Consider the following 15,474-nt stretch of genomic DNA (forward strand, 5'->3'; position numbering starts at 1 on the left):
CCTTTGAACTTGACACTTCCGAGTGAGCGTTGAGTTTCATCCCCACCCTCCCTCAAACACATCATTTTCATTCATGAGATCAACCGGCAATTGTGAACTCCACGTGTTCCGGCACCGGCAAGATGATAGCATCTCCGGCAAGCCACCTTTCTCAGTGATGATCTGGTAAGAAGATACCTTTAAGTTCCAGTTGCTTTCTTTCTTTCTCCTCAGATTCGTAGTACTTTAGATTAAAGAGCCAATTATGGATACCAAATGCCATTAACTCATGTTCAAATCCAATATTTGGTGACGGATATAGCTACCTCATACATATTGCTAGTATAGGTATCTATGTGGAATTAATCGAGGTGCGCGCAACCAGGCCCACGATTATAGATAAAATATGGATACCAATTGCCAATAATTGAAAATTAGGCTGTTTTATGTCATTTATTGGGCTTGTTGCCAAATTCTTAGTAATTGTAAATGTGAAACACGACAGCTACATGCTAGTTTATGCCGGCCCACATCAAGCTACTCAAACAAATTACATTAACTCAGAGTTGAATGCACTTGACTTTTGTGGCCACAATTTGGCATAGTGCATCTTTTCCCCTTTTTTCTTCTTTTTGTTTCTTTTTGGTCAAAGGAAATTACTATTTTTTCCTGTCTCATCCTCCTATATATTGCTTCTCCTATAGTATTGGATTTTATGTTCCTTCCCTTCTAACTTTGGTAACTTTTTTAGACCACTACATTCTGTTTTTCTTTAATGGCAAGTGGCATCATTGTTTGGTTATTGGTGATGGCTACATTGAAGTTAAATCCATTGTTGGTAAAGGGTGAACAACAGGTGCCCTGTTTGTTCATTATGGGTGACTCTACATATGATAATGGCAATAACAATAACCTGCTCACTGCTGCAAAGGCCAATTACCCACCTTATGGGATTGATTTTCCTGATGGTCCTACTGGTAGATTCACCAATGGCCGGAATATAGCAGACTTCATTGGTCCTAACTTCTTCTCTCCTTCTTCGTTTATTATTCTTTTGGTCTCTTAATTTTATGCTTCTTTTACTAAAATGCTTAGTTTCGTTTATTTATCTTAGGACTGTGAATTGGGCGTTAGGTGCACGCTACATGTTCAAACTTGACCGCAGACAAAAGCTTAATATTTAAGTGGAGAAGAATACAAGAGCAGACCCATAACCTATTTCGAACCGAAGATTTCTTGATTATCAAAAAAAAAAGTTATCTTGAAGATTTTACACAAATAAATAGTTCTTACCGACTCATATGGCAGAACAATGTGTAAGTGATGATAAAAAAAATTGGGCTGTCAATATAGCGCAACATGCTCATTTGACACCTTTAAAACTTTGATTGAATGTCTGAGTACGCACGATAAATGTGGGCATTTATGTAGTAATGTTTTAACTAAAGCAACCTCTTAGTAATGGTACAAAACCCCCTACTTTAATTGAATATTCCTGAACTGTCACAATGTGGTGGATCCTAACTGAATATTTCCTATACTTGCAGCTGAACTATTGGGTTTCGATAAGTATATTGAGCCATTTGCAACAGTGAAGGGTGTGGAGATGTTTAGAGGGGTGAACTATGCATCTGGTGCTGCTGGAATTCTTGATGAGTCAGGAATTCATCTGGTAATACTTCAACATATCCCTTTTCTAGGAAGAGCATTATTTGTATTTATAACTTTTTTAGACTAAAGGCAACAATTAGAATACTACCAGATTCATTTTAGAGACATCTTAGCTAAACTATAAGACTCAGATGTGGACTTCGAACTTTAGATAACTCAATTCATCTTTTTTTTCAGGGAGATAGAATCAGCTTGAATAGGCAATTGCGAAATCATAAAGTGACGATTTCCCACATGTCTACTTTGCTTGAAAATAATAAGACTTTAACCAAAGAGTATCTAAGCAAATGTATATACATTGTTGGAATGGGCAACAATGATTACATCAACAATTACTTGCTGCCTCAGTTCTACCCATCAAGCCTTTTGTACAAACCAGAAAAGTATGCTACAATCCTTATTCAGCAATATGAAAAACAATTAAAGGTATACAAATGCAGTTTCCATCAATCAGTTTCTCTCATTTAAGCCTGCAATTCATTCTTTGGTAGCAAAACAGACTTTGTACAGATACGGAGCAAGAAAAGTTGCTGTGTTTGGGCTCGGAGGAATAGGTTGTATTCCAGCAGAGTTGGACTTGTATGGAACAAAGGACTCAGCATGTGTCGATTCAATAAATAAAGCAGTTCAATACTTTGATGACAAGCTTATACCAATGATCGATGACCTCAACAGTAACTTGCCCAACACAGAATTCATCTATGTAAATTCAACAAGCATTGAAATAAGAGATCCTTCATCTATCGGTATGTTAAACATATCACAACTAGAGTCGGATCCATGATCTAGAACTTAGTGATTTTAAAATGAATGTGATCTTATTATTTTCATGCCAAAAACAAGGAGTTAAATTGAATATATAGAACCCATCTTAGATGTGCTCCTGATCGCGACACATTTCTATAACTTCACAACAGAATATCATTTGTGGTGGATCATCGTTTTACATATTTTGATAATTTTGGTTGCAGGTATAACAAATCTACTTGAACCGTGCTGCGAAATGACAAGCACTATAGCTAACGGGCAGTGCAAATATGGAGGCGGTGCTTGCAGTGATAGAGCATCACACTATTTTTGGGATGGTTTCCACCCCGCAGAAATTCCCAATAAGGTCACTGCTACAAGAGCTTACTCTGCTCTTCTACGCACTGATGTCTATCCTTTTGATATTAGCCACTTGGCTCTGCTCTAAATGATACTATAGACATAGAGTTGTAGCCTGTTAAACTTTGTCAAGCTTTAAATAAACAACTACTGTGCTACCACCATTTTGTATAATGCATTTTATTTTTATATATAATGTAATTCCATCTTTTTCAAATATGAGTGGAAGTTCTGAATTGGAGCTGCAACTTGAACGCTGTACAAGTAACTCGCGAATTCTCTCTCTATATATGTATAGAACGGACCAATTACATATTTAATTTGGTTGAAATAGTACAATAAATTATGATAATATGGATACCAAGAGTCACGTGTTTTGGCCAACTACTCCCGGTGGTGGAGTCAAACTGGCGGAAGGGGTTCAACTGAATCCCGTTGCAGATACAGCCACTATAGGCTGCTGTAAGAATGTCAATTGGTGAATTTTCAACTTCATGTTGCTCGTAGAATTGTTAGCAGTAAAATTGCATTAAATGAAGGATACCTAACTACCATCTGCTATGGGTTTTAACTTACTGATGACGGGCAGCTGTTAACTCCACCCCTGTTTCTCTCCAATCTTTCTGCGTTCTGCCAAAATCCATCGAGGGAAAGAGAATATGAAAATCTGCTCATTTTTTCTGAGGTTGGCGACCGACCATACGCAAGTTCCTCTTGTTTATTGGCATATTTGTTTTTTGTCATGACGTAAAGATCATATGAAGGTCTTTGACCGGATATGGAGTTTAAACAAGACAGACAAACTTTTGAAATGTATGTTTATAACATGTCTAAACATTTTTGGCTAGAAATCATGTCATTTAAGGACATTAGTAGTTTGTTTTCAAAAATTAAAGGAAGTCATTCTTTTAGACTAAGAAGAAAATTTTTGTCATATAAAAGGAAATTACAAGTCTATCTATCTTGTGACGTTCTTAAATGATTTTGACAGCTAAGCTAATAGTTTTAGAAAGAGAAATTTTCATAAAGCACTATCTTTTAGTGGTAATTAGCTATCTATAAATATCATTTACTATATTATGAATTGTAGATACGTTTTCTGTTGTTATAAGATATATTAGATGTATTTAAGCTACTGTATTCATGAATACAATAGCAAAAATAGACGTGAATCGGGGAAGTCCAGCTAATCAGTTGTTGTATTCAAGTGCATTCGACTGTATTCATGGCGTGAAACATGGGATTACAGCTGGACATATTATTGTATTCGATTGTATTCACGGCATGAAACAGGGGATTACACTGTTTTTAAACGGAAAGTGAATCAATTAACATAATAGACTCCTAATATAACTCACCAAACTCAATTATAACACACAAATTTTGTATTTCCAGTTATAAAAAAGATTCTCAACCGAAAAATATCCCAAAAAACTTAGCAATCTTCAGAGAAATTATATAATACATCTGAATACATAAATTATATTAATTAAAAAAATATATGAATACATTCATGGCATATAGCGAGACAGTGAATACAATAAAATATATAGAATACAGCGGGATACCTTGAAATACAATGAAAAAAAAGATAGTGAATACAATGAAATACATGGAATACAACGAGATACATTGAATTACAATGAAAAAAAGAAATGAATATAATGAAATACATGAAAATACAGCGTGATACGTTGAAAATACACTGAAATATATTAACAGAAAATCAAGTTGCTCGCGTACCCAAACATGTGTTCAAGTGGATTTCAATGTAGCTAATTCTCAAGAAGAATATGAATTAGAGAAACTTTCAGAAACCACTATGTTTTAGTGGTTAGTAGCTAGTTGTAGCTATCATTTACTATATTACTTCCTATAGCTATGTTTCAAATTTTTTAGAGTGTATTCGTTGTATTTAAGCTACTGTATTCATGAATACACTAGCATTTCTAGGCGTGAAACAGGGGATTACAGCTAGGCAGATTTTTGTATTCGGGTGTATTCGACTATATTCATGGCGTGAAACATGGGATTACAGCTGGACAGATTATTGTATTCGATTGTATTCACGGCGTGAAACAGGGGATTACACTGTTTTTAAACGGAAAGTGAATCAATTAACATAATAGACTCCTAATATAACTCAACAATCTCAATTATAACACAAAAATTTTGTATTCCAGTTATAAAAAAGATTCTCAACCGAAAAACACCCCAAAAATATTTCTTCAGAGAAATTATATAATACATCTGAATACATAAATTATATTAATTAAAAAAATATATGAATATATTCATGGAATATAGCGAGACAGTGAATACAATGAAATACAATGAAAAAAAAAAGATAATGAATACAATGAAATACATAGAATACAGCGAGATACATTGAAATAAAATGAAAAAAAGACAATGAATACAATGAAATACAACGACATACATTAAAATACATTTACAAAAAATTGACTTTGTTGGGCTTGAGGATAAACCAGAGGACAAGGCTGTGACACCAATGATGACCAAAAGAGTGTAGAGTATCTGGAAGATGCAAGTGCAGATACAATTGAAGAGACAGCCGCAGCAGCAGCTGAATGGGTTGCAACAACACTCGCACCGTGACCTGGGCGGTGGTAGGTTTTGGACGACGGCGGAATTGATGGGCCGTAATATGCTCCGTTCAGATAGGGTCCAGGCATGGTTGACGTGAAATCAAGAAACGCAAAAAAGCAGTTGAGTTTATGGATGGAGTTGGGCAAAATAGCGGAGTTCATCTTCAGCCTTCATCCGGCGGAGGAGAAGACATCGGAAAGTAGAGAGAGAGAGGGAGAATAGATATGGAGTAGGGGATAGGAGAAATTCCTCGGGATATGAGAGAGAAAAATAATACAAAGCTTATTTTATGGCTTAAGGGTAGGAGGTGATTAGAAATAGATATATAGCTATAAAAAATCAAAAGGTAGCTACGGAATATAATTTTTTAAAAGGGTACTATTTAAAATAAATAAGGTATCAACTTTTTATATAGGAGGTAACTAATCCTATGAATTAATCATGGAAGACGAAAGAATTTATTGGCCAACATCTTAATGTGGATGATGTTAATGAAGATACGTTCACCAACAAAATTAGTCAATAAAATTAGCAATCAACTAATTTGGGCTTTTTGCTATAAAAATGTGGGCATTTGCGTAAGTACCCACTTTTGGGGTCGCCATTAAAATTATACTTGTATTGCACAAAAATTTACAAAATTTATCGATCAAAACCTGAAGTAGTTCTAACTCTTTAATACAACTTCATAGATTAAAATCTTAAGTTATTCTATCTTTCAAATGCAATGTGATGCCCATGATAAAGGGTGGGCTGATAAGGGCTGGTCAAGCAGAACTGACGGGCATCTAGGCTGGCAAGCTTCTGAAGAAGGGGTGCACATGTCACCTTAGGCTAATCTCACATCGCATGTGAGAGGAAAGTGAAGAGCTTTATAAGGCACGACACAAGTTCACATGATACACGCGCTTTTGGGACTCGAAGTGGCGTAGCCCAAAAGACAAATCTGTGAGGACATAGGCCCAAGGCGGACTATGCATGCCATGAGCTTGTGTCGTGACATGGAATTTCAGAAATTAGAATCTTAAGTAGTTCAATCTCTTCAATGCAACTTCAAAAATCAAATCTTAAGTTCTTTTTTCTTTCAAATGCATTTCGGATAATTCAAATCTTAAGTAGTTCAATCTCTTCAATGCAACTTCAAAAATCGAATCTTAAGTTTTGAAACATAAATTTGTTCTTCGAATTTCAACAATCCAACGCATGATTCGACGCCCAAATCTACTCCAAATAAGCTAAAATATAAAATACAACCTTTATATATCATAAAATAAACCCCAATCTTGAAATTTTAGAAATAACAAATCTAACAAACTAATTTTACAAGTAAGAAGAAAAAGAAGAGAAAAGAGTACCCAAAAATCGAATATCTATTAAATTTTTTTAAAGAATGGGTACAAATTAAATGAGAGTGATCAAATAGGATTGTAAGCACGTGATTTTTGTCGTATGAAAGAATTACTCCTAAAAAATTCAAAATAAAACGATTTTCCTTTATGGTCAATTTTTGAGAATTTTTGTGACATTTTTGGATAATTATTTGTATTTGTCTGTGCATGTTTATTTGTTAAAATGATAAAAATATAAAAATATGTCGCATTTGCATTTAATATTTAATTCTACAGTTAGCAGTAGTTAAGTTTGTTTTACAAAATGAAAAAATAATAAAAATATGCATCGTTTGCATTTTTAGCATTCAATGTCAAATTGTGCAATTTTGTTTTAATGAGTGTTTAATTATGTATGATAAATTTTGTTTGGAATTAGTTAGTATTTTTGATAAGTTAATTTAGTTTATAACTTAATTTAGAATTTTAGTTTTATTAATTAGAAAGTAAAAGAAAATAGAGCAAAAAATATAAAGAAAATCGGAATTGGGCCTCTTCTTCAAATTCAAACCACAGGCCCAAAGATACCCAACCTTCCCCATGACCCGGTCCATTTCAACATGGGTCGACCCGGTCCACCCCATAACCAAAAATACCCGCCCAATACCCCTATCTTCCTCTATCTCATTTCAACCTAAAAAACCTAACCAATCCGCCCCCCCTCTCTTTCTTCTTCAAGCTCCCAAAAAACCCTCCAATGGCTGCCTCACCTTCGTCCCCAAACGACCCCTTCATCACCCCCATTACTGTGCATCTTCTTCTTAATCGACCAGATGCTGCCCAAGCTTCGTCTTCATCGACGAACAACATCCGCCATTGACGAGCTCGTCAAGCTCCCATGGTTATTGCGTCTGCTGCTCCCCTTCGCTCGTCGACCAACCAAAACAGCCATCGACGACCTCACGTCCAAAGCAACCAACGTCCATGGCTGCTTCACCACTGTTGCTCCTGCTACGTCCGTCGGACGACCATGGCTGCTGGTTGCTGCGTCTTCTGCTTCACCTCCAGCTGCCTCGTCGAGCCCCCATGTCCAGCAGTAGTAGTTGCTGCTGTTTCACTGTCGTCTCCTCACGCCCAGCAGCGAACCAGCAACACCATACCAAACGACCGTCTGCAACGTCCAGCCATGAACGACCCTCCCTCATCACCATAACTGACCAGAAAATGCACACAAACACACACACACGCTGAAACCCAACTGAAAACGTTCAAAAATCTCCCAGAAGTTCTATCCAGGGTGAGGTCCGTTTGAGTTCGTCGTTGGTCAGTCGTTGTTCGTGGTTCCGATCCGGTTAGTTGTTTTAACCAATTCGTGTTTATCGTTTTTCTTACTTTTCTTCAGTTTGTTTCATTTTTCTTGTTTATTTTTAGGTAGGAATTGTTAGTAATTATAATGTTTTTAGATTTAAGTTGAAGTTCAATTAATTATGTCTTTAGTTTGTTTTATTAATTTTTAAAAGGATTTAGTATAGAAGAGTGTTAGTTTAAATCATTTGAATCCGTCATGTTTATTGTTTAATATAGATTTAATTCATGTTCATTTTTGTTTGAAGTTCGTTTTTAATCTAGTGATTTAATGCGAGTTTATGTTTTGGTTTTTAATTTTTTGATTTAGTTTGAATCATGTATCTTTGTTGTTAATATTGTTGTCTCCTTGCTCATTCATTTTTGTCTAAGTTAACCAGGATTGGTTCCCAATATGGTTAACTTATTCCCATTAATTTGATGTTGTATGATTCAATCTGCGTTCATGAGATTTGTTGTTTGAATTTGTTTAGAAATTGGTCATATTTGTTGTATTTTGGTTGGAATTGATTAGGTGAATTGGTTATAGCTGATGGGGGTAGATTGGTAAATTGCAGTACGTTTAGGGATAAAATGGTAATTTCAGTAAGGTCGGAGGGGTATTTTTGGAATTGAACATTTATTTATTTAATCTGAGTGCTTTGTCCACTAGGCATTAACAATATTAAAATAATACATTATGGGGGACAAGACATAAATTAGTGGGGAGGATTTTGAGAGGACATTTTTTAGGAGAGGTTTTTTTTTAGGAGTTCTTAGAGAGAGGGTTTTTGGAAGAGGAAGACATTCTGAAAATCTTAAGAGTGTCGGAGAGTTGAAAAAGAGAAAACAAAAATAAAGTGAGGAACGAGTTTAGTTTCGGGTTTAATACACGCTTGTTTCGTCTGTTTGTGGTAATATTGGTTGTTGCGGTTTAGTCTTTTCACAAACTTTTGGGGTTGTTCTCTCGAGCTTGTTTGGTTTTCTTCAAATTTTTCTGAGCCTTGAATCTGGTTCGAATTGCTGCTGTTGGGTTGTTGTTGCGTTGCTGTGTTATTATTGTTGCTGACTCCTCCTTCTCTTCTTCTTGTACTACCATTTCCAGGTACACATTTGTATACTCTCGGCTTGAGGCGAAATGAAGTATTAACCAGGCTTTGTTCCTGTCGAATTCCTCCTGTTTAGATTTGTGCTTGAATAGAATTTTCCTTTCTTTGTATAAAAATGTAGTTGACTGATTAATGAGTAATGAGGTTGCATATGTATAACTTCTTCATCTAATAATGTTAGTTTAAATTAATCAAAGAATAGTTAATTTGTTTTGATATTATTGTGTGTCAATCTCATGTTCTAGAGTTATTAAAATATAGAACGAAAGCAATCTTTCTTTGTACAAACTCGATTGCAATTTTCCATTCGCATTAGCCGTAAATTAATAACTAATAAGTTACGTCTTTTTTAACATGTAATTAATCGGGAGATTTTCTTTTATTATAGAGACGAACTTAATAGAAAAAATGTAGTCACTGTAGGTTTATCCTTTTAAATAAAAATAAGACGAGCCTCGCCAAATAAAACGCACAGATTGCGGGGCCCTCACAAAAATGTATGTGTTAATTACTTAGAACTCGGGATAGGCCGCTTAGCGAACTCCACGGCCTTACCCAAAATAATAATACGCTAATCGCCTTAGGCGTGCATTTTAATAAATCTTACCTTCTTAAACTCGGGTGCACATTTATGTGACCCAAATCCGAATCTCAACGGAGTCGAAATGTGTCTCTAATCACGGGTACATTGATTGTGACGTGGTTCGATATGCATGTCCATTACGTTGCAAATTCCTTTAAAAAATAATGAATGAGACGAGCCTCGGCCAACAAGAATACACAAATTGCGGGGCCCTCAACGAATAGTTATTTCGAATGCTTAGATTTCGAGACAGGCCGCATAACAAACTTTACGGCTTTTCTCGAAATAACAACGCGTTGGTCTTTAGGCGCGTATTTAATAATGTTATCTTCTTAAACTCGGGGGAACAGTTATGTGACTCAAATCCAAATCTGAACAGAGTTGAAATGTGCCAACAACCACGGGTGCATTGTGGTTCGAGATGTATTTCCACGATGTTGCAATTCTTGATAAAAATAATAATAATGACAAAAGCGGTTAAAAGTTAAAATTCGCACATAGGTTCAACATGTATTAAATCAGATAATCAAGCCGAATATGACAGTTGAGCGACCGTGCTAGAACCACGGAACTCGGGAATGCCTAACACCTTCTCCCGGGTTAACAGAATTCCTTATCCGGATTTCTGGTTCGCGGACTGTTAAACAGAGTCATTCTTTTCCTCGATTCGGGATTAAACCGGTGACTTGGGACACCCTAAATCTCCCAAGTGACGACTCTGAAATAAATAAACAAATCCCGTTTCGATTGTCCTTTAATTGGAAAAAACTCCCTTCTGTGCCCCTTCACTCCTCGCGGTGCCAGAAAAAGGAGGTGTGATAGCTCTGGCGAGTCTGCTGGGGACGTTTAACCCATAACCACTGGTTCAGGGTTAGAAATTCGAGCTTAGATAAATTGTTATATTTGGTTTTATCTGATTTTGTTACATGTTTGGGCTCAATGTGCTAAATGATGCTTTTACCGCTTTGATATTATCTGAACTGTATATAAACTGTGCCGAAACCCTTTTTTTCTTACCTCCGGGGAGGAGCTCGCTGGTCGAGACTCCCTATTCTGTTAGTGTCAATACCTGAAATAAGAAAGAGGCCGGACAAGTTACAAAGCCGGACGATCCCGCGGGTCCCCGGTACGTAGTCCCGTCCTCGATTCGAGTTGTCCGCTCGGGTACACAGTCTAGAACAAATACCCAGGTTATGAACCTAGAATAACTCAGCTTCATGTCGGATCCCTAGTAGGAATGTTTGTTTGCATCACGTGCATTTGACTTTGGAGGCTCAACACAGGGGTTGGGTTTGTCTAGGACAGGTGTACAAAAAATGAAAATGACCATCATGATGCATCTTACTTGCTGCTACTTGCGTATTTATTTGATTCGGACTTGTGTGTTGACCGACTTTTGAATATCAGGAATATTGTGAAATTGAGGGGAAAAAAAAAAGAAACAGCGGTTAAGGAGTTAATTGTTTATTTTTGGAAAAAAACCAATGCCCAAATACTGTCGAAACCCTGCCGAAATTTTGAGAAAATGAAAAAAAAAATGTTTTATTAGTTTGTTTTGCTAAAAGCAAAGGAAAAATAGAAAAAAAAAAGTCGTTGTTCTGTCTTGTTTTCCAAAATAGAATAGGAAAATAGTTTGTCTTCCCATGAAAAATGAAAATGAAAAAGAGTCTTGTTTTTTTTTAAATATATAGTTTGTTTTAATCCCGAACTACGCGGGTGTGATTCTCACCGGATGTGAGATACGTAGGCAAACCTCTTCGGTTTCGGCCCACCATATTCCAAAAAAAAAATCCAAAAAATATTCTCCATTACTCGGTCTTTTAGACCTCAATTAAAAAAATAATACAAAAATATTTCCTTTTAATCTCTCTCAAAATCCAAAATATTTGTTTAAAAATTCAAAAGAAAATTCAAAATTCAAAAATATTTTTCTTTTCTTTTGTAGTATTTTTATTCGAAAAAAAAGAGTTAGTTTATTTCCTTTATTTCTGATCCCGAACTACGCGGGTTTGATTCTCACCGAATGTGAGATACGTAGGCAACCCTCATCGAGTCCAACCTCCCCTTTTGCTAAAATAGCCAAAAACAAACAAATAAAAAAAATGTGTCAAAATTTTAATTTTGTCATAAATAAGTCGGGTGATGTCCAACCTCCCCTTTTGCTAAAATAGCCAAAAAAAATATGTCAAGTTTTAATTTCATCATAAAGAAGTTGGGTGACGCTATTTTGTCAAAACATAGCCGAATGTTCCCGAAAGGGACGCCGGAAGGCTGACTTTGCATAAATAGCCACCTTTGGGTCATTGTTTTAGATTTGGTCTAGTTGACCCACACAACCTTAAAAATCTTCGTCCCTGAGGCGCTGAAGGGCCGTGTTTTGCAACACCAGGTTTTTATTGTAATTTGAAAAAAAAAAAACAAAGAATCACCGGTCAGGTGAATACCGTTTGGATTTTTGGTCAAAATAAGTCGAGCCAGCTTCGGCGGTGTCTTAAACCGTTCTTGCCAAGATAGCCTTAGAGTATCTTTCAGTTGTCGAAAGGCTATTTTCGTAAAAGAACGGACAAGTCTGTACAATGTCATAAAATTATCCTCCTCGGCCTCAAAATTCATGTGAAATTTGGAAGGGACCACATTTGCAAAAACAACCATTTGGTTAATTGGCATATAGGGAAAGGAATCTGGCTGTTTGTTTTTGAGTTTGTAATTCTTTGATTAGAGTATGCGAGTTATTTGATTTTCTAGTCCGCTTGTTGTCTTTTGTCAAAGTATGTTAGTATGGTCAGTTTTTAAACTTTTATAGTCAAGTTTGTTTTATTATGAAAATTGAAAAAAAATATTTTATCATTATTTATCTTTTATGGGTCCGAACTACGCAAGGTCTGATTCATGCGGGGACATGATACGTAGGCAATCTACATAAGGTTCGACCACCGCTAAAAAGAAAAAAAAAAGTGAATAAAAAAAGAGGGAATGGAGGGTTTCCGAAACACTTGAAAAAGGCACAAATAAAACAAGCCGGGAGGATGCATGCGGTAGGAGTAAAAACATGTTAGAAATGGTAACTGCCTAAGAACATTGCATCCCCCAACGTGCAATTGCAATATCTGTTAAAACTCTAACGCAAACAGGTTTGATGTTTGTCCAATTCCAAACAGTTAGTTGTTAAAGCGTATTGGCACCATACCATTATCAAACAAGATCAAAAGGGCCTATACAACAAAGTATGACTGGATCAGAAAATAATGTTGAGTTGGAAAGGACGGCACATCAGATGCTGAAGGAGGCGATGGCCAATATAGAAAAAATGAGATTGGAAATGCATGAAATGCAGCTAGCCATGGCTAAGGTGCAAAAGGGGCCCGAACCACTCGTCACTCCTACTCCCCCACCGGGACACACGCCAGAATACCCTTCCCCCGGCCCTTCAACAAGCTTCCCCATTGCCCAATACTACCAAGGGGAAACTTCCTATAATCCCCAAGCTCCACCACCCAAACAAAACCCTCCTCCGCCAATCGTCCCCGTCTTCGGGGCACCTCCACCAGCCACACTGCAAAGATCCCTAGAGAGCCGTTGTTTCAGGCTCATGATAACCAGTATTATCCTCCTGAACCAACCTTTAAAGCACCCGAACCATACACTTACACCCCTCACCTCCAACTCCCAGCAGAAACTGAGAGGCCGACTAAGAATCCGGAGCAGGATGAAGTGCTTCGTAAAATGAAAAGCCTGGAGCAATCTTTCCGGAGTATGCATGGATTGGGCAGACAAGTTAGTGTGGCCTACAAAGATCTATGCCCTTTCCCTGATGTGCAATATTGGGCAGACAAGTTAGTGTGGCCTACAAAGATCTATGCCCTTTCCCTGATGTGCAATTGCCGGCAGGTTTTAAGATGCCCAAATTTGATCTATACGAGGGGCATGGTGATCCTATGGCACATCTGCGAGGTTTTTGTAGTAAGATGAGAGGAGCAGGTGGAAAGGATGAGCTTCTGATAGCTTATTTCGGTCAAAGTTTAAGCGGGTCCGCACTCGAATGGTACACGAGGCAGGATCCTAGCAGGTGGTATACCTGGGACGATCTAGCACAAGCATTTGCGGGTCACTTCCAGTATAACCTTGAGATCGTCCCGGACCATCTCACACTGTTAAAACTTGAGAAAAAGCCTGGAGAGAGCTTCAGGAAATTCGGATTCCATTGGAGGGAAGAAGCAGCAAGAGTCGATCCACCAATGATGGAAGGTGAAATGGTAGACTACTTCTTACAAACTTTGGAGCCAACTTACTTTGGTCACCTGGTGACGTCAGTTGGTAAATCTTTCAACGAAGTAGTAAAAATGGGTGGTATGATCGAAGAGGGACTCAGATCCAACAAAATTCTGAGCTATTTGGCGATTAAAGAAACCACTCAGGCCATCCAGAGCGGCGCGGGAGGTGCGCTCGGAAAGAAGAGAGAGGAGGTCGCAACGGTCGAAGCAGGTACTAGGTCCAAATCCAGAGGTCCTTCCCCTCACTACCAGCCCAGACCCCATCACACAAATTATCCACACACTCCATACAACCTTCCACAACCCTATTACCCACCATCAGAGCCACTCTTTTCCGCCCATCATGCCCAAACCTGCCCCCGAGCTCCATATAATCCGCCTCAGTATTATCCTCCGACAATGTCCGGTCACATGTTCGACCATCAGGTCACCCCCTATGGCGAGCGCCAGCACCACATAATGCATTCTTGCCTTCACAACGTTTTCGAGCACCCAACGACCCTAGAAAACAGGGGCAGGGAGGGGAACAAAGGCAAAGAAATATTTTCACGCCGATTGGGGAGTCCTACACAAGTTTGTTTGAAAAGTTAAAGCTTTCTGGCCTGATTGAGCCGCTCCTTGGCTATACTCCAGACCCATATGCAAAAGGATTTGATCCTGCTGTACGATGCATGTACCACTCTAATGTCCAAGGACATAGCATTGAAGACTGTCGTTCTTTGAAAAAGGAAATAGAAAGAATGATTCAGGAAGACGTAATTGTGATCAATGACAGTAACAGGGAGCACGCGAATCCTCTTGAGAACTTGTTGACTGATGTTGATGATACTGAAGTTGGTGATGGTCTTGGCAATGTTGATATAGAGCTCAATGGCTAAAATGCCGTGCTTGGTAGTTGGAAAGACACTCCATTTTTGGGTCAGCCGGAGAGGATCTTTGATGACTTATTTTGTTGTCATTTCTGTTGTCTGGATTATTCTTAGGGTTGTAATCCGGATATTGTCTTGTGTCAAACCCTCTTATCCTTCCATTTTTGCCACAATGGTTTATTTAGTTTTGTCCAGGTTTGTTTTATGGTGTACTTTGGTTTGTTTTGTTTACTTTGTTATTCAAACCATTTCACCATTAGTCTAATGCAAAATTCGGTCTTTTAATATTTCCAGTCATCATTTTTGTTTAGTCCTTTTATCATTTTGTTCAGCGCCGATTCTAGTGACATGACATGCGCACATAGTTTGGGCCTAATCTTAAAAGTTAATCATAAAACCCCGGAAAAGTGATCAGAACATTTATAGGAAATAAGGACGGTTTGAGATTATTCGGAGCTCGAGTCATGTGGAACTGGGGCAAGTAAAACATAAAGAAAACCGTTAAAGGCAAGATTCGCCAAATTGACATGAGGGTCGTTCACGATAATGAGAGTGAGAGTGTTGCCCAACAGTGCTTTAGAGGTGACAAATGAAAAAGCAAAT

The 15,474-nt window shown here is 37.6% G+C and overlaps 1 protein-coding gene across 1 annotated transcript; it reads left to right on the plus strand.

Annotated features, from left to right (window-relative positions):
* The first annotated feature begins 643 nt into the window (after nt 1–643).
* On the plus strand, nt 644–2,974 carry LOC107761814 (GDSL esterase/lipase At1g29670-like). The gene is made up of 5 exons (XM_016580098.2): nt 644–995; nt 1,527–1,651; nt 1,828–2,076; nt 2,150–2,396; nt 2,622–2,974. Exons 1-5 carry the CDS (start codon nt 755–757, stop codon nt 2,843–2,845), a joined length of 1,086 nt encoding a protein of 361 aa, XP_016435584.1. The 5' UTR covers nt 644–754; the 3' UTR covers nt 2,846–2,974.
* The last annotated feature ends 12,500 nt before the right edge of the window (nt 2,975–15,474 follow it).

Source organism: Nicotiana tabacum, chromosome 3 (assembly GCF_000715075.1).
Source record: "Nicotiana tabacum cultivar K326 chromosome 3, ASM71507v2, whole genome shotgun sequence".
In the NCBI taxonomy this organism is placed as follows: Eukaryota; Viridiplantae; Streptophyta; class Magnoliopsida; order Solanales; family Solanaceae; genus Nicotiana; species Nicotiana tabacum.